Source organism: Phyllostomus hastatus, unplaced genomic scaffold, assembly GCF_019186645.2.
Source record: "Phyllostomus hastatus isolate PE091 unplaced genomic scaffold, TTU_PhHast_1.1 phas_contig_34, whole genome shotgun sequence".
Lineage (NCBI taxonomy): Eukaryota > Metazoa > Chordata > Mammalia > Chiroptera > Phyllostomidae > Phyllostomus > Phyllostomus hastatus.
Genome location: NW_025333857.1, coordinates 44,629,752 through 44,648,788, shown reverse-complemented (window position 1 = coordinate 44,648,788; position 19,037 = coordinate 44,629,752). Strand labels below are relative to the sequence as shown.

At 41.2% G+C, this 19,037-nt stretch overlaps 1 protein-coding gene and 1 pseudogene across 1 annotated transcript; both read right to left on the bottom strand.

Annotated features, from left to right (window-relative positions):
* Positions 1 to 212: 212 nt before the first annotated feature.
* On the bottom strand, positions 213 to 556 carry LOC123820285 (annotated as a pseudogene).
* A 15,447-nt stretch (positions 557 to 16,003) lies between these two features.
* Positions 16,004 to 18,630, bottom strand: TMEM215 (transmembrane protein 215). Its single transcript, XM_045840690.1, has 2 exons — positions 18,342 to 18,630; positions 16,004 to 18,098 (listed from the first exon to the last, which is right to left on the bottom strand). Exon 2 carries the CDS (start codon positions 18,032 to 18,034, stop codon positions 17,336 to 17,338), a length of 699 nt encoding a protein of 232 aa, XP_045696646.1. The 5' UTR covers positions 18,035 to 18,098; positions 18,342 to 18,630; the 3' UTR covers positions 16,004 to 17,335.
* Positions 18,631 to 19,037: the final 407 nt, after the last annotated feature.

Here is a 19,037-nt window from a genome sequence, read left to right as displayed (position 1 = left end):
ACAAAAACACCAACAACAAACACAGCAAATGATTTCACATCTTAAAAAAAGACATTTACATTTAAAAATGGGATAAGATGCAATTCCATCCTTTTAAAAAATGTTTCCAGAGCTACTAAAAAACTTGCATTTACAAAATAGTTCATAAAAATATTCCTCTGGATTGTACAAGAAAGGAGGCAGTGACCACTGATAACATATGATATATGATGTTAATCAGACTTGGCTCCTTTCTCTCCTGCTTTGTCAGATGCTGGACTCTCCTTGTTTCTAGAGTCTCCATTTTCTGCAGGTAGATCTTTAGTTTCCTGGTTAGCCACTTTGGACTGTTTTCCCTTCATTTCCCTTTTCCCTCTCATTGGTGTTTTTTTTTGTTGTTGTTGCTTTGTTTTTGTTTTCTTTTTGTCTGCAGATTTACCCTTTCCTGCCACCTTTTTTTTTTTTTGGCTTAGTTTCCACTTTTGCAGTAGCAGGTTTAGTTAACAATCTTGCTGATCTTCTCTTTGGGCTCCTCCTCTGCTGCCTTCTTGGCAGAGGTGACCTTCCTCTTGGGCATCATGGCAGCGGGGTGGGCATGTGCTGGGTGCCTGCTGGCCGTGGCACTGCGAGCCTTCTCTAAGCTGGGCTGCCTGGCCACTGTGGCTTCTCCCACCACCTGAGCTGCTGCAACCTGCCCTGGGGCCTCCTTTATTATTATTTTAATGTCTATGAAATCTGTAATGATATCTCCTTTTTCATTTCTTTTTCTTTTAAGATTTTATTTATTTATTTCTAGAAAGAGAGGAAGAGAGGGAGAAAGGAAGAGAAACATCAACATGTGGTTTCCTCTGGCACTCCTGCTACTGGGGACCTGGCCCGCAACCCAGGCAGGTGCCCTGACTGGGAAACAAAATGGCAACCTGCACTCAATCCACAGAGCCCCGCCAGCCAGGGCTCCTTTTTCATTTCTTGTAGTAATTTGTGTTATCTCTCTGCTTTATTAGTTAGCCTGGCTAGAGGCTTATTGATTTTGTTGACCTTTTCCAAGAATCAATTTTTCATTTCTTTGATTTTCTCTATTTTTATTTTTTATGTTTTATTGATTTTCTCTATTGATTTCTGTTCTAATTTTTATTCTTTTCTTCTGCTTATTTTGTGTTTAATTTGCTGCTCTATTCCTAGTTTTCTAGGGTATACGCTTAGATGATTGCTTTTAGAACTTTCTTCTTTTTAAATATATGCATTCAATACTATACATTTCCCTCAAAATACTGCTTTCCTGGGACTCCACAAATTTTGACAAGTTGTATTTTCATTTTCACTTAGTTTCAAATATTTTACAATTTTACTTGAGATTTCTTCTTTGGCCTATGTGTTATTTATTTATTTGTTTGTTTGTTTATTTTCAAAGACTTCATTTATTTTTAGACAGAAGGGAAGGAAAGGAGAAAGAGAGGAAGGGAGAAAAAGAGGGAAGAAACATCAATGTGTGGTTGCCTCTCATGTGCCCCTTCCCCCACTGTGGATCTGGCCCAAAACCCAGGCATGTGTCCTGAATGGGAATAGAACTGGTGACCCTTTGGTTTGCAGGCCAGTGCTCAGTCCACTGAGCCACACCAGCCAGGGCATTAGAAATGTTTAAATCTCTATGTATTTTGGGATTTTCCAGCTATCTTTCTGATTTCTAGTTTAATTCCATTGTGGTTTGAAAGCAAACTTTTTATTATTTCTATTTTTTAAAATTTGATAAGGTGTATTTTATGGTCCAGAATGTGGTCTATCTTGGTATAATTTACATGTTGTCTTGAGATGAATATATAATCTAGTATTGTTGGGTGAAATAGTCTATAGACGTCAGTTAATCCAATTGAATAAAGATGTCGTTGAGTTTGGCTATGTCCTTACTGACCTCTTGCCTGGTGGATCTGGATAGAGGAGTGTTGAAGTCTCCAACTATAGTAGTGGATTTACCATTTCTCTTTGTAGTTCTATTAGTTTTTGATTCATGCATTCTGACACTATGTTGTTAGGTGACGTACATTGAGGATGACATCTTTGTGGAGAATTGAACCCCTTATCATTCTCTAATGCCCCTCCATCTTAGTTGAATGGGCTGCTGCAACAAAATATCACAAACTAGGTGCTTAAACAAAGACATCTGTTTTCTCACAGTTCTGAAGGCTGGGAGTCTGAGCTCAGAGTGCTGGTATGGTCAGTTTCTGGTGAGGCCTCTTCCTGGCTTGTAGGTGGCTGCCAGCTTGCTGTGTGCTCACATGCCCTCTTCTTTGAGCACACTTGGAGAAAGATAGAAAACACTGATCCTACCATTTCAGGGCCCTGCCCTTATGACCTCATGCAACTTCTGTTAGCTCCTTATAGGCCATATCTCCAAACATGGTCATATTGAAGGTTAAGGCTTTGACATATGAATTTGGGGGAGGGGACACAATTCAGTCTCCCTTTTATCTCTGATAATAATTTTCTGCTTGAAGTCTGCTCTGTCTGAAATTAATATAGCCACCCTAGCTTTTTGTTTTTGATTAGTGTGAGCATGATACAGTTTTCTCCATCCCTTTACTTTAAATCTACTTTAAAGTGGATTTCTTATAGACAACGTATAGTTAGGTCTTGTTTTTTGATCTACTTTGACTATCTCTGTCTTTTAATTGGTGTATTTAGATCATTGTTTAAAGTGGTTATTGATACAGTTGGATTAATATCTATTATATTTATTATTGTTTTCTATTTGTTCTTGGTTTCTAATTTTGTCTTCTACTCTTTTTCTGCCAGTTGTGGTTTAATTGAGCATTTTGTATTATTCTACTTCTTTCTCTTTTCTCTCCTTAGCATATCAGTTATGTTTTTAAAAAGCTTTTTTAATAGTTGCCCTAAAGTTTGCAATATCCATTTACAACTAATTCATGTCTACTTTCAAATAACACTAGACCACTTCACCAGTAGTGCAAGTGCCTTATAAAAACCCTCTCTCCCATCCTTTGTATCATTACTGTCATTCATTTCACTTACATATAAGCTGTGATCATCACAAACATTATTGTCATTATTATTTTGAGCAAATTGTTATTGTTAGATCAATTGAGCAAGAAAAAAGTTTTAATGTTATCTTCACTTATTTCTTTTCTAAAGCTCTTCCTTTCTTTATGTAGATCCAAGTTCCTGACCAAGACCCTGATCATTTTCCTTTTCTCTGAAGAACTTCTTTTAACATTTCTCACAAGGCAAGATGCTTGTTAGGATCATGTCCCAAATAAAATACATGCACTTAAATCCTTGGCTCAGTGTCTGCTTCTAGCAGAATTCAGCTAAAGACAGTTAATTGGAAAAAAAATCCTGTTGAATAGACTTATAAATTGCCTTTAATCCTTTTTTAGAATGAAGTATAAAAGAATAAAAATAAACAAATGATAGTATTGACTTTTATTCAACTCAGTTTCTGTAACCAAAAAAAATTTCAAAGAGCAGCACCAAAAACCCATGTATTTTTCACCCAGATTCCTATCTGCCCAATGGCAACCTTCACGTCATCATTCTTCTGAACCATTTGAGAGTCAGGTGCAGACCTGATGCTCCTTTCTCCCTATATACTTCAGCATGTATGTGCCTAAGAATGAAGGCATTCTTTTATATAATCATAGTAAAATTATCAAAATCAGAAAATTAACATTAATATCAAACTATGATCTCATCTCCAAACTTTACTAAAATTTGCTAATTATCCGAATAATGTTTAATAGCAATTTTTTCCTCTCTGGTCCAGGATTCTTTCCAGATCATGTATTGCATTGAGTATCATGTCTTTAGTTTCCTTTAATCAAGACCATTTTCTAGGGACTTCCGGCCAAGATGGAGGCATAGGTAGACACACTGTGCCTCCTTGCACAACCAAGATAGAGACAACAACAATTTAGAAACAGAATAACAACCAGAACTGACAGAAATTGAATGGAAGTTGGACACCCAAGAAGTTAAAATAGACCCGATCATCCAGACCAGTAGGAGGGGCAGAGTCAGGCATGGGTTGCAGCGCAGAGAGCACTGGGACTGGGTGCGTAAGGCATCCAGGGTGCTCAAGACCACAGTGAGTGGACCCTGAGTGCACAAGTGGCAGCTGGCAGACCCTGGCCGAGGGGTGGCAACCAGCAGACCCAGCGAGACGGTGATCATGAAGTAAGGCACTGCGCGAAACCCAGGATCCCACCGCTGGGAAATAGAGCCTCGGGACACTGATTGAAAACACCTGTGGGGGTTGAGGCGCAGGGAGAGACTCCCAGTCTCACAGGAGAGGTTGTTGGAAAGTCCAACGGGGTGCACAAACCCACCTACATGGGAATTGGCACCAGAGGGACCCAGCTTGCTTGGGGGAAGCAGTGGAAGGGACTGAGGTCTGACAGAGAGCGGAGCAAGTGCCATTGTTCCCTCTCGGACCCTGCCCACACATATAACCTCACAGCCCAGCGACTGGGGTGCCCTGCCCTGGTAAACACCTAAGGCTCCACCTCTCATACATAACAGGTACAACCAGACCAAAGGGGGGAAAAAGATGGCTCAAACCGAATTGAAAGCTTCACAATCAGTGCTTTTAAGAAACCGAGAGATAGCCAACCTATCAGATGCACAGTTCAAAGCACTGGTGATCAGGATGCTCACAGAACTGGTTGATTTTGGTCATAAATTAGATGAACAAATGAAGGCTGCAATAAGTGAAATGAAGAAAAATGCACAGGGAACCAATAGTGATGGAATGAAAGCTAGGTCTCACATCAATGGAGTGGACCAGAAGGAAGAAAAAAACATACAACCAGAAAAGAATGAAGAAATAAGAATTCAAAAAAATGAGGAGAGGCTTAGGAACCTCCAGGACACCTTTAAAAGATCCAACATCTGACTTATAGGGGTACCAGAGGAGAAGAGGAAGAGCAACAAGTGGAAAACTTATTTGAACAAATAATAAAGGAGAACTTCCCCATTCTGGCTAAGGAAATAGACTTCCAGGAAGTCCAGGAAGCTCAGAGAGTCCCAAAGAAGTTGGACCCGAGGAGGAACACACCAAGGCACATCATAATTACATTAGCCAAGGTAAAAATGAAGGAGAGAATCCTAGAAGCAGCAAGAGAGAAGGAGATAGTTACCTACAAGGGAGTTCCCATCAGACTGTCAGCTGATTTCTCAAGAGGCCTTACAGGCAAGAAGGGGCTAGAAAGAAGTATTCCAAGTCATGAAAGACAAGGACCTACATCCCAGATTGGTCTATCTAGCAAAGCTTTCATTTAGAATGGAAGGTCAGATAAAGTGTTTCTCAGATAAGGTCAAGTTAAAGGAGTTCATCATCACCAAGCCCTTATTATATGAAATGTTAAAGGGACTTATCTAAGAAAAAGAAGATATAAAACATGTATAGTAAAAGGACAGCAAACTCACAATTATTAACAACCACACCTAAAACAAAACCCCAAAGAAACTTAGCAAACAACTAGAACAGGAACAGAATCACAGAAATGGAGATCACATGGAGGGTTAGCAACAGGGGAGTGGGAGGAGGAGAGAGGGGGAAAAGGTACAGAGAATAAGTAGCATGGATGGTAGGTAGAAAATAGACAGGGGAGGGCAAGAATAGTATGGGAAATGTAGAAGCTAAAGAACTTATGACTCATGGACATGAACTAAAGGGGGGAATGTAGGTGGGAGAGGGTGTGCAGGGTAGAGGGGAATGAAGGGGGTGAAATGGGACAACTGTAATAACATAATCAATACAATATTTTTTTTAAAAGACCATTTTCTGGTCTTTTATGGCTTCAACTTTTTTGAAGAGTACAGGCCACTTATTTTGTAGAATGTCTCCTAATTGAAATTTTCTAATGTCTCCTCATGATTACGTCAAAGTTACTCACTTTTTGGCAGAGATATCAACCAAGTGACGTGTCCTTCTCACTATATAGCAGAAGACACCATTACTGGTGATATTAACTTTGATCACATGTCTAAGCTGTTGTCTTCTACTAGATTTACCCACTGTAAAGCTGGTACTTCTCTATTTGTAATTAATATTATGGAAACATCCCATGACAAAAAGTACTATATAAAGCAAGATGGAGACATGTCAAAGGGTCACAGGAGAAAGCTTGAGGGGCTTCCCTGGACCAAACCTGGGACAACATGATCATTAAAAAATGAAAGTAATAGGTTTTAACCCATTGCATAAAATAATAATCCATGAGTCCATACTTATTTATAAGTGAATAAGTGAACAAACAAAAGGAGTAGAAGGAGAAGTTCTTTGAGTAGAATGCCAACTGATAAAAGTAGAATGAGTTTAAAAAAGTAAATATTTAGAAACTGTTATAATAATAATCAATTTGGGAAAAAACCACTAATGCATGCAGACATTTTTATCAATGGGTTGAAATCATTTTGACCAATAATCACATAATTGAGCTCACTTTTATCAGGCAAAGGGCTTTGCTAGAACTCTGCAGGGGGTGCCAATCATAGGCCTATACCTTTCTTAGACTTCACATAGCCTAAGATCCAGTAGAGAGGATTTGTATACACAAATCATCACAAAACAGAAGAAATTCATGGTGTATCATATAAAATGACGAGGAAAAAACAAAACCATCCAAAGAAGAATACTAGATGGCATGCTCAATGTGTCTGACCCAGTGTGGTAATGTTTTTACATTTCCCTCACATGCACATCATCCACCAACATCAAATGTTTTCAGTGAGGTAGAAAACAGGCTGCTGGCCTGGGACTGATGAGTGAGGAGGGAGAGATGTGTTTGCAGACAGCTGCTCCTTTGGTTTCCAAGGGAAACAGTGGTAGGAGCTGCAACAGAAAAGGAGTGGGAAGGCTGTGGCAGATGGGTCATTCTTCTATCAGGTGTCTGTATACAGGTGGTTGCCTTGACTTTTTCAGTGATGTGGGATTGTGGAGAATATTAAAGTGTTGGGATATTGACAAACAACAGATTTTAATTTTCTTTCTGAATTTCTTAGAAAAACCACTTAATACTTGGAATTTACTCCCCTTGTTATCCAGCAAAGCCTGAATACAGTGCTCTCCCAGGGCTATAGTACAATTTTCTCTTGCACACAGGTCACAGATATGAGTCACAGGGAGGGAAGAATGAAATTGGCTGTTGCGGTTTGTGTACTCAGGGCATGATTAAAACAGTTCAAAAGAAAATAATAAAGCAAACCATTTTTTATTCTGGCTGATTGAGAAAGCTTTCAAGGTCTCTAGTCCAAGTTCCTATTTCGAAGTTGTCATTGGAACCTGGTTCAGTTACCTGACTCATGAGCTGAGTGTGGTTGGGAAGCTTCAGCCAGGGTCCTACAGGGAGCCTGGCAGGGGGAGGAAGTCACCAGGAATAGTTGGGACAAACCAGACCATGATGGAGTTGTCTTTTACCAGGTAGGTCAGGAGCTCCACTTGGGCTCCTTCATATTTTCCATGTTTCTCAAAAGGTCTAGCTTTTGGGGCATATGATTCCTGCAATGTCTGTAGACAGAGAGGGGTTCATGAGCCTAGTGAGCAAGTTGGGGTAAAGGACTGGGCTCCAGTTCCATCAGGGAAGGTGGGGCACACTTCCCAAAGTAGAATCTTAGTCTTAGAGGTTAGATAAATAATTACTAATTAATTCAATCAAATTATTTACTGAGTGCCTATTATGTACCAAGCATCAGATCCAAATGCTGCTGCATGGGCATAGCTGGGCCCAAGGTCTACACCAGGCTTGTGGCTGTAAAACCAACCAAAAGCCCATGTAGTGGTGAGGAAAAAATTAGGACCACCTAATTTGGCATCACCTAAGAATTTCTCAGAAATGTAAATTCCAATGAATCAGAAACTGTGGTGGTGGGCTCCAGCAATCTGTGTTTTAACATGATGTATGTTAGAGTTTGAGAACCACTGGCCTACCTTGATGATACTTGCTCAGGGTTTGGGTGAGGCTGAGAATGCTGGTTCAAGGTTTTATGGGGTAAGACTGAGGAAGGCAGAGATTATAATATCCATTGGGTTTCTGGGTCTGTAACACATTACTGCTGCATATAAAGCTTCTTAGAATTCTATAAAGACTCCTCATCAATTTCTTGGTATCTGGTGACCAATTCAATTTCTGAGTTGAAGGCAGGAGCTGACAACTCTTTGAGGCAAACCAGGAAACTGAGAAGTTAAAATCTAGAGGCAAAATATGTCTGGCAGATACATCTTTGTCCCAATCACCCACATTTTCGCTGCTGGGGGAAGAGCAGTTTATTGGGAGACTCCCCTTGTGTAAATAGCAAGGGCCAAGCACATGAGAGTAATTCTGGAGATTATGTAATTTTCCCCTCTTTCCGTTGCCTCTTCATTCTTTCTGATTTCTGGAGGTTTGGCTTCTTAGTCATGATTGGTGCTTGTAGATTTAGGGATTTAGGGATAAGTTTTCACAAAACATCTTTCACTGAATGCTAGTCCTAAGGGAAGCCCCATGGGAATGCTGCACACTCAGTCCCCTTCTTGTATGTCATGGATCAACCTGAATAATTACAAGTATCACAGAGGTGGTGATTTCCAGAAGCTGGGTATATCAGATATTTTCATTTAAGCTCTCCAAGTTATTTCAGTACATGCAACAGCAAAACAACTCTTTGGAAAGGGGACTGCTCAGTCTGATTAGTCATTTGCCCCAGGTGGAAAGGAATTTACTCTTGTAACAAAACCAAACCAAACAGTTGCTGGTCGAACAAATTATTCTTGCAACAGAATTCAGTTGAACCTAAAACCCTGGTTAAGGTGAGTCTAATCTTCATTTCTTATACTGTGCTAGAGATACGCAGGCTGGTGAGGCCTTCTTTCTCTGTGGAGTAAGAGGCCAATGGAATTATCTATAAATTTCCATCTCTGATGGTCCAGTACAGAGTCTCTTGGACCAGCAAAGCCTACATGTCAGGGATGAGAGGCCCAAGCCCGTGACCTGTACTTTCCCTACCCAGCTTCCTTTCCAGCCATCTGGTGAATCTTTGTATTTCTTCAGAAAAACATGTTACTGTTCTCCCTCTCTCCCCACTTGTGGCCTTTCTATATATTGTTTTCTTGGCTCAGAAAACTCTCTTTCTTCTCTTTAGCCAGCTATCTCCTATATATTCTTTAGGTCTTACATCAGACCTTTTCCTCTATGACAGGGATATTGTGATTTATAATAAGAAATATGTATTTGTTCTTTATCTTGTTTCTGTCACAGTGCTCCTAAAACCCTTGGAATTTCCTAAATGATGAGTATCATTAAAGCATCCTTTGTATGTTAACGAGGTGATTTTTAGAAAGCCCCTAGGTCACCTAGGAATGGGATATAGTTTCCTGGGAAACCAATCTTGTGATTAGAGGGTTAGAATTCCCAGCCTCACCTCCCTTACCCCTGGGGAGGGGAGAGGGGCTGGAGATTCAGTCACCAATGGCTAATGATTTAATCAGTCATTTTTATGTAATGAAGCCTCCCTAGAAGCCAAAAAGGACATGGTTCAGACAGTGTCCGGGTTGGTGTACACGTGGAGGTTCTGGCAGAGCAGCACGCTCTGAGAGGGCATGGAAGCTCCACACCCCTTTCCCACACCTTGCCCTACGCATCTTTTCCACGTGGCTGTTCCTGAGTTATATCTTTTTATAATAAACCAGTAATTTAGTAAGTACAATGTTTTTCTGAGTTCTGTGAGACAATCTAGCAAATTAATTGAATCCAAGGAGGAGAGGGGATCATTAGAACATCCAATCTATAGCTGGTCGGTCTGTCAGAAGCACAGGTGATAACCTAAGTTTGCAACTAGCATCTGAAGTGAGGGGGACAGTCTTTCAAGATTGAGCCCTTACCTCGTGGGGTCTGACACTACCTTTGGGTACACTGTGTCAGAATTGAGTTGAATAGTAGGGCACTTAACTGGTTTTGGAGAATTGCTTAACTGTATGGGATTCCTCCCACACACTGACATTGGGTAAGAACCCTTTTAGACACCTTTCCTGCTCACCACCCTTCCCCAACAAGGTGAGGGTTAGATGCTCCTGTCAAGTGCTGCTGTAAGATCCTCATCTCAGCCTTTGATACCCTTGTTTACCCATCAGCCTCCCCTGCTAGGCTGTGAGCTCTGTGAAAACAAGAGTGTGGTCTGTCTGTTCACTGTGATGTCCCAGGCCCAGCACAGCACTTGACTCATTCCTACCCCCTAACCAGGACTTGTTGAGTGAAGGAATGGATGCTGGCTTGTGGAAAGGGAATTGAGGAGGACAGAGACCTGGCAAGGCACCTCCATGAGGCCATGATTGCTCATTGCCCCCAGATGTGTTGCTTCTATTCTAATGCTGGGAGAGTGAGGAGTGAACTTTGGGGGGACCTCAGGCTTGTGGGGGAGCAGCAGTTCAGGGGTCTGTATTTTTGTGACTTGAAGGGTGAGGACTTGCTTTGGGAGAACCCTGCCTGGGAGGGGACCTGAGCGCAGCCCTGTCCTTTGTCTGTCCTGGCCTCAGCTGAGCACGTGTTGTTGGGCCCTTAGTCCTGAACTTGGTATCTCTGCTCATGTCTGACAATCCATTCTTCTTCCAGTGGGAATTCTGGGCTCAATTTATACATTTAAATTTATTTCACTTTACTATCTTTATATTTTGAATACAACAATATTATTCACTTTATCCTTCTTTGACTTCTTACCTTTTATTTTACTTTTTAGTCTGTTATTGAAAAATTTTCTAATGTATCAATCTTATTTACTGGATACTATTTTATATTCCTTTTAACTCTATCCAAGATATTTTTAGTTAAATTTTGCCCTTATTGGAAACACTCTTAAATTAAGAGTATTTATTTCTTAGCACTTAAAAAATTTACCAAAATTCTCTAGCATTTTTGTTTTACTCTTTACATTTTTAAAACATTTTCTGTTGGGTTTAACCTCTTAGTCCATTTTCTAGCATTTGCTGCTCAGTTAGAGTTCAGAAGTAGTGATGTCGGGGGATCAGAGGTGGGGGGTGATGCCACAGCAGTGACTGGCCTAGTGAGGGGTTGGTGGCCCTTCTCCTTGTGCTGACAATTCCATACATCCTCTGCTTTTGCTACCCCCTTTCCTGCTTACACTCCAGGGAGGTCCTTCTTGCTTTTGTTAAAGGAGAACCTGATATTTGCCATAGTCAAGAAAAAAGAGTGCCTCAAATTAAATTCTGCCTCTGCCCAGGCAAATAGTTTGGGAAGTTCACAGGACAAATTATATGGGTTGGAAATTGTTAAGACTAGCCTCAAATACTGCTCAAGGGACTTGCTGAACAATGCCATCATCTTGTCCCAGGACAAGCTGGGGCTTCTCTGAACCACAAATCATAGTCTCTGAGCATCCCACAGTCTTTAAAGAGAAGGAGAGCTCCATGGGGGTTGGGGGGTAAGAGTCAGCCACTTGGCGCCTGAAAACTGACCCCAGAGAATACCCAGGTGGCCTTGAAAGCCCTGTTAAGAACTATCAGGTGGAAGCATAATAGAGGGACGATAGTCAAAGCTGGTAAATTATATTTTGTTGACCTACTTACAGGGTTAACCTAAATGTATGGATTTGCATTTTCTTTAGTCAGGAATTCAAAAGCTTAGTTGTCGAGTGCTCTGTGCTCTGAGAACCTTCAGTTCTTGTCATGTGTGCAGTACGGCCACTGACTCACAGAGGGAAGCAGGGAGATGGAGTTAGGTTAGTCATGGAGAGAAGAGGAAATGTCCCGGAAAGGATCATCTCTTTCTTCTCCTTGTTATGTAAGATGTGGTTTCCTCAGAGAAACAATACGCTAAATAACAGTTAGGGTCCTAAACCACAGAAGCCTCCTTTAAGCCACATTGTTGTTGACTATATTTGATTTTGTTTAATTCACATCAACAAGGCAGAGTTTTCTTTTCCTCCTGGAAAGGGGAAGCGAGTAGGCTTTGAGGATGACCCAAATGGTGCAATTTAGTGGTTTCACTGAGCATGGAAGAGTGTGAGTGTGTGTGTGTGTGTGTGTGTGTGTGTGTGTATGTGTGTGTTGGGGGGGTGTCAGGTGGGGAAGGGCGGGTGGAGTGGAATGATGAATAAAATGTGGCCCCTTCCCTCAGAGAGCTCATGCTTTAGTGGGAAAGACAGATACATTCTCAGCTAACACATGCAGTGGTAGGGGTGGAGATGTTGTCTGATCACCGAGCAACAGAAACGTTAGTTCTGAGTGGGAAAATCTAAAAGATTGTGGAAGGTATGGCAGCTGCCCCTTGAAGAATGCTAGGGTATTAAACAGCAGAGGGGTGAAGACAGTACACATCTGAGGAAGAGAAAATGGTTGGGTGAGGTGCAGGGTGGTCAGATGCAGCGTACAATCACTAATAGCCAAGAAGCTCCTGCAGAGGACGGGAGGTGGGGAGGAAGAGCGTAGGGGCAGGTGGGCTTTTTTGAGCAGGTGTGGTGGTCTCATCACTTGCACAGAAGGTAATTGTTCATATTTTCATGTTGAATTACAGGCAGGTGGTTTTCAAAAGCCTAATTCTTCTAAACAAAAGTGGTCTTGCTTTAGACTGAACAGCTACCTGTCTCATAGAGAATAGCTCATTACCATGAAAAATAAGAAAGTGAGTAATTGCAAAAATTTTGTTATATTTAACTTTTCAGGGATGGACTTGTTAAAGAATAACATAAGAGATGTTTAATAGCTTTACATCCTATTTTGTAACCAGTCTGTTTTGTAACTCCATGTTTTTATAAAGCATGCAAAGCCTCGTGTTGTCACTGAGGATACGAAGTTCACCAGCTCTAACATAAGGTCAGGAGGAGTGTGGGAAAAAATAAAGAATCTCTAACAAGGGTCAGGTCCAGGAATATCTTGGAAAGGTGTGGAGATTAACTGCACTGCCCACCTATCTGTGTATCTGGACAGATTCATGTATAAACTTCTTTCTTTTGGGTGTCCACGGAGTGAGGACCCTGCGACAGGCAGTGATGGGTCAAGGATGTGATCTCTGACTTAACTGTGTTTGCAGGATTGTGTATTATCTGGACAAGAGCCTGAGTGGGATTCATTCCTTTATTGAGACATTTGGTTGAACCGAGCATTGGTCCACATCTCCATCTTCAGTTTAATGTTTCCAGTGAAAAGCTGAAACAGAAAACTTGTGGGTAGAGACTGTTGAATTCCTGAAAGTGTAGTTCATTTGTAAGTCACTAATAAGTAGTAATATACATACATATATATTAACTATATTAGAAAATATATAGTGAGATACTTTTAAAAATTGCTTTCAAATATTACAAAGTAATCATTATAATTTACCTCTGTTTTTCATTTTGCTTGTTCAGCATCATGCTCTTGAAGATTGACACCAATGTAATCTGATTTTGAGATACAAACTCATGGTATCTTAACTGGGAAAATGTCTCATCTTACTCTTAATATTGACTCTGGTCCCAATGGGGGACTTTTTTGAAGAAGCATTATTTTGTTTCTTATCTTATGTCTTGCATCTACATGAGTGAAGAGAAAACCAACAATATTGCATGTTTTATCCATTTACACATTTCTGTTACCTCAATTATCATCTATAAAAATACAGGTTTTCAACTGTAAGTCTGCACCTCTCTGGACAGATAGCAAATAACGTAGCTGTGTTACCAACAACAGAAAATAGTAATAACAAAACCACCCCATAAAGCGTGGTATCTGGCTAGTAATAATGTATGGCTTAGCAAATTATGGTACATCGCGAAATAACACATTGCACAATTGTTAAATGATAATTAGGGACACTGAATAGAAACATGAAAACATACTTAGAGTATAATTAATAATTAAAGAAAAACTCATGATTATAGTATATAAGGTCTGTATGCACATGGAGGAGGCCTAGGAGATAATATGCTAAAATGGAAATTCGATAGTTCTGTTAGGGTAGCAGGACCTCAGATTTTCGAAAATATTTTTTAATGTTATAAAAGAAAAGTGACAGTGAAGTTACCAAATAAATGATGCTGTAAGTGTAGAGGGGAGATATTAATAAAAAAAATACACATTGGATATTACAAAAGGGAAAACATTTAAAAGAACAAACCTTTCTTCCCACAATTGTTCACTCAATGGACATTAAGATCCATAGTGTTGAAAGCATTTTCAAAGGAGCTGGTTAGTAGGGTTTGGAAGAAGGCCTGAACTTAACCATATCTGGATTTTGTTTAATATGATAACTGCAATAGAAACTAAGTCTTGAAACAGTTGTCTAAATATGCTCCAGCTTGGGTATCTTGGCTGAATTCACACTTCAGCATCAAGAAACAGTTTAGAAAAAAAAAACCCATATGCATAATCAACAACAATATTGAACAGGAGGAATCCAACAGAGGAAATTTCAAAAATAAAATACCTATTTAATATTAAGTTGAAATGACTATTTGAATTAACAGCAAATAAAAAAATAACTAATGCCAACATAAATTTGTGTCTGTCTGAAAGCTCTTACAGGATATCAGAAGCAATTATCATGTCTATTATGTTAATATTAACAATTTGCTGGAACTGTGAGTGAGCTACTCTGTTCTCTAACTGGCTGAGGCACTTTCTCTCCTTGTTTTCCTTCTCATTCCACCTCTGTTCAAAAGAATGACGATTTTACCCTGAACGGTACTTCACAAGTGTTGATTTGGGGCATGAGGCTAGCTTGAGCCATGTTAGGAGAGGGTTGTTTAGTGTAAGATGTTAAGAAAAATTCACACACACAATCACACATTTTATTCTTCCTGGTCAAAGGTAAGCCTCCCAGCACAGCATTTACAAACCATTACTTTAGCACTGCAGAAAATTCCTTCAAACACATATTTAGCTGCCTTTAAGTATCTTAAATAGGTGAAGCGAAGAAGAAACTTGAAATAAGTTTCTTCTGAAATAGAACTTGAAAATGCGATAAAACACCTGATATCTTTAGACTAGTAGATGACTTTGGATTTGGAAATTGAAGTGTGTGTGTGTGTGTGTGATATGAAGGAACTTGAGCTGGTTTCAGGAAATCAGAAAGTAACTTTTCCAAACCCCAAACTACAGCTGACAGTAGAAGCATCTCTTTTCAAGCCCTGTATAAGATTTGCTGAGCCTCTGAACATTTCCTTCTGAAGCCTTGCTTATCTCCTCACCTCTAAAGCTGTCCACAGTGGCAAATGAATTAGGGGAAGTTCTTATTCCTAAGAGTATCTAATAATTTTCACCTTCATAAAAATATGATCCCCCTCTTTCAAAATGCATTAGAATGATCAAGAGGTATTGTGATTCCAGGAATTATTTTCCCTTCACGCCAAGTTCAGAGTAAATTACATATGATGTAAGGGTATGCATTAGGTTATCTGGGACTCCAATATCTAAAAAATTCTCCTCAAAAATATTTTACTCTGCATATCTTCATTTTATTCCCAGAAATGTATTTAGCTGAATAAAAAAATATTTGGTAATAAAACACATCTGCTCTCATACATCTACAAAATTCTTTTTAGTAGTAGCAAGAATTCAATCCATGTCACATAATTGTTACCATGAATTGCGTAACTTTGGCCTGCATTTTGCTGTAACTCATTTCCTGGCAATATATAAAGTGCCCTTGACAAAATGCCACAGAATATTTGGATTGGGAATGGATGAAGAGATAATCTAGTATAAATCAGTTCCACTCTTCCCTTTTCAGGGAGCTGAGATGTGAGAAGATAAAATTTGCCCAGGATTGCAAATCTCATTTTATGACATTTAAGCTCTACTAAAAAACAATTACATGCTTTTGACATATTTGAATAGGAAATTATCATTTTAAGGGCATAATTCTTAAAATAAGAATAATTGCTTTCCTTAGAGAACTACTGAGTTGAACTTGAAATACACAAAAGAGGTATACCCCAAATTTGTGTCCTCAATTCCACTTTTGGGAAAAAGTGGCTGAGACTATCTGATCATTAAAAATAAGTCATCATTCTTTGAAGGATGCAAAATTATTCTGATCTTTGGGATGAAATATATACCATTTCTATGTGTAATTCAATATTTCTCTTCAACAGGGATCCAGCAGTGTTCTTGGTGATTGACCTCTTGTCTATTACAGTTAAATAAGTGGAAGAAGAAATACATTTTAGAGTCCCATTGTAATCTTTTCCTTCAGCAGCAAAAAATTAAACATGAAATAGAGCAGGTCTTTGCCATGTAAAGTTCACTGATCAGATGAACTTAATAAAAACTGGGCTTTAGTTAAATCTGGTAGATTAACTCTCATTTCATTGGCATTTACAGTCTTTGGGAATACTGAACAAATGTACAAATAATGACATTTCTGGCATTTCCAGAAGTTTAATCATTGCATTTCATGTAAATTTTGCATAAAGTTCAAGACTAAGGTATTGTCTTCATAGTCTTCAGATATTAAAAGGCATATAGGAATAGTAATTACCAGTACATGTCTCCCAAAAATATTAAAGACACTTGTATACATATGTAAAATCCATTGCGATTTGGTGAAAACAAATTCTAATCTATGAAAATATTACATCAAGTCATTTTGCACCTGATGAAAAAATTATACATGAATGATAGTACATGTTAGAAAACACTTCAGATAAAGACCCAGTAAATCACTTTAAGTGAAGAGCTTCATAAGTAACATAGCCATCTAAAAACGTTAGTTTTTCACATAGCTGGTCACATTTATTTTACTTTATTTTAAATTTCTGATCTTGTCAGAGGATAATATCAAACTCAATTACATAATTCAACTGTCTTTAAGTTCCCTTTCTCCAGAAGCCATCCTGCCTAAGGAGGGATGTAGCTATTCTCTCCTGACTTGTGTTCTTCCAGCAAACACTAAGTGTGAAAAGCTTGCAACAGATAAAAATCATTTCTTATAACAAAGCATTACATTTTTCTTTTCTTTCCATTTCTTCAGACCTAAAGCAGCTCAGTGTCCCTGTGGATAGCCCAAAAGCATCATTTCATGCCTGGTTTCTGCAGCCCACTCAAGATTTACCTTGCTTTCGGCAGGTACTGAGGGGCACTTTTTGGGTTATTTACAAAACATCCAACATAGTTTAAATTGTTAAAAAGCAGTTAATACTGCTTCCTCTCCTACCCACTGCCTCTTCCAGTGTCCTTAACACTCATCACCCTTCCCTGCAATGTGTCCCCAACACAGCTATTTACATGGCTCTCAGGCACCAGAGGTTCGCACATCCATCACATACCAGGTCGGTTTCTAACAGTGTGAAGGCTGTCGGAGCAGGGCCATTTCCTTCCACCGGGAGCTGAGTGTAGTCATGTTTCTATCAACACAGTGACTCTTGTATGCAAAGCTTAGACTATCGTCTCGTGGTCCCACCTGCCTTGGCTCTGATTGATGTAACAACAGTATCTGTCATAGGGACTGTTCTGCTTGTAGGAGCAAACGATGATACTGTCCTGGGGCACAAAGTAGATGCTGTCCTCGGGCTCGGGGCACTCTGACCTGTCCCAGGCTGAGCGCTTGGCATCCAAGGCACTGTAGGCTAGGGAACTGCCTGAGGGACAGTAGCCATCCAGGTGTCTGGATGTCTCCTCGTGATGCCCACTCTGGACCAGGCTCTGGCATTCTCCTTCTTCCGTGGGGGTGGGGGTAGTGATGGAGCTGACCTCAGCCTGCGGCTGCAGGGGAGGCCTCCCCCTGAAGCCCGCCTTCTTGGCCAGCTCATCTGAGCTTCCCTTGCCTGACTCCAGGTCCGAAGGGGTCCTCAGCAGTTCCACCACCTCCTTGTCCTTGGGTTTCCGGAAGCAAGGCAACTTTCGGACCCACAGTAGCTCGTTTTCAGGCCACTTGGTGCACCCCTCAGTTTTCCTGGCCAGGGCAATGGCCGCAATACCTGGTAGGCAGATGGCTGGCCCGATGGCCAGGAGGGGTATGTTTCCCAGGGTCTCTCCTTTCATCCCAGAGACAGTGAACATGAAGCCAAAGACCAGGAAGACACTGACCAGGGCCACGACCAGCCCAGTCCTCGGGTTAATGTCATCAGGCCGCATCTTTTATTCCATCCAGGTTGGGAGCTTCTTGCTGGCCAGGGACAAGCTTTAGCTTTACCGTCTTCTGTCAGAGAAACCGCAGTGGGTTAAAAAAAAAAAATCCAAGTCAATTTCCCACCCACCAACTCTGACTCTCTTACTCTTGTCTCTTAATCTTGTTTGATATTCTTGGTCTCTGCCCCTCTTTCTCTGTCTCTCCCCCTGTTTCTGTTGCTCTTTGTCTGTCTGTCTGTCCGTCTGTCTCTTTACTGTTTTAACCTCTGTCTCTTATCTAAACGTCCGCCGGCGGGGGTCCCTGAAGCAGTACCTGAGGTTTCCTCCCGTCGCCTGGGGGCAGGGAAAGAAGCCAGTCTGAGTCTCCCTGGACACCTCCACAGCAGCTGTCCCCTCGACTCTCCCCCTTGTTTCTGGGAGGAAAGCCTGACTTTTCCTACGGGCTCAGCGTCTAGGAGGTGGGACGTGGGAACGCGTCTCTCCCGACAGCGCCGTCGCGGTCCCAGGCTCTGGAAGCTCAGCCGCGGCTCCGTGCGCGCGATCGCCGAGTGCCGGAGGGAGAAAGGACTTAGTCTGGGGAAGAGGGGAAGCGGCGTGCCAGCCTGTCCGCCTCGTTACATCACTTGCACAGCAAGCTCGGAAACAAAGAAGGACGCGTGGGGGCGCGAGGCGGGCAGACCCCGAGGGAGCCACCGCGCGGGCGAGGCTGCCCAGGGTCCAGTCCGGGTGCTCAGAGAGAGCCGCCCAGACGGGCTGAGCAGGGAGGCTGGGTCCGCTTCCGTGCCCGGGGAGGGTCTGCGGTGCAGGGCTGTCGCAGGTCAGGGACCGAAACTCCGGTCGACTTGCCCACGGGGCAGTCTGAGTTCCGAGTCGGGGTCCGAGGGCCAGAGGTGACAGCTGGAGGTGTCTCTCGGGGATCTGGATCCCTCTTTAGTTACAAGTCGAAGTGGTCCGACCCGACTGATAGCGGCTCCCAGGAGTTTCCCCGACTGCTGGTCTCTCAGCCTCG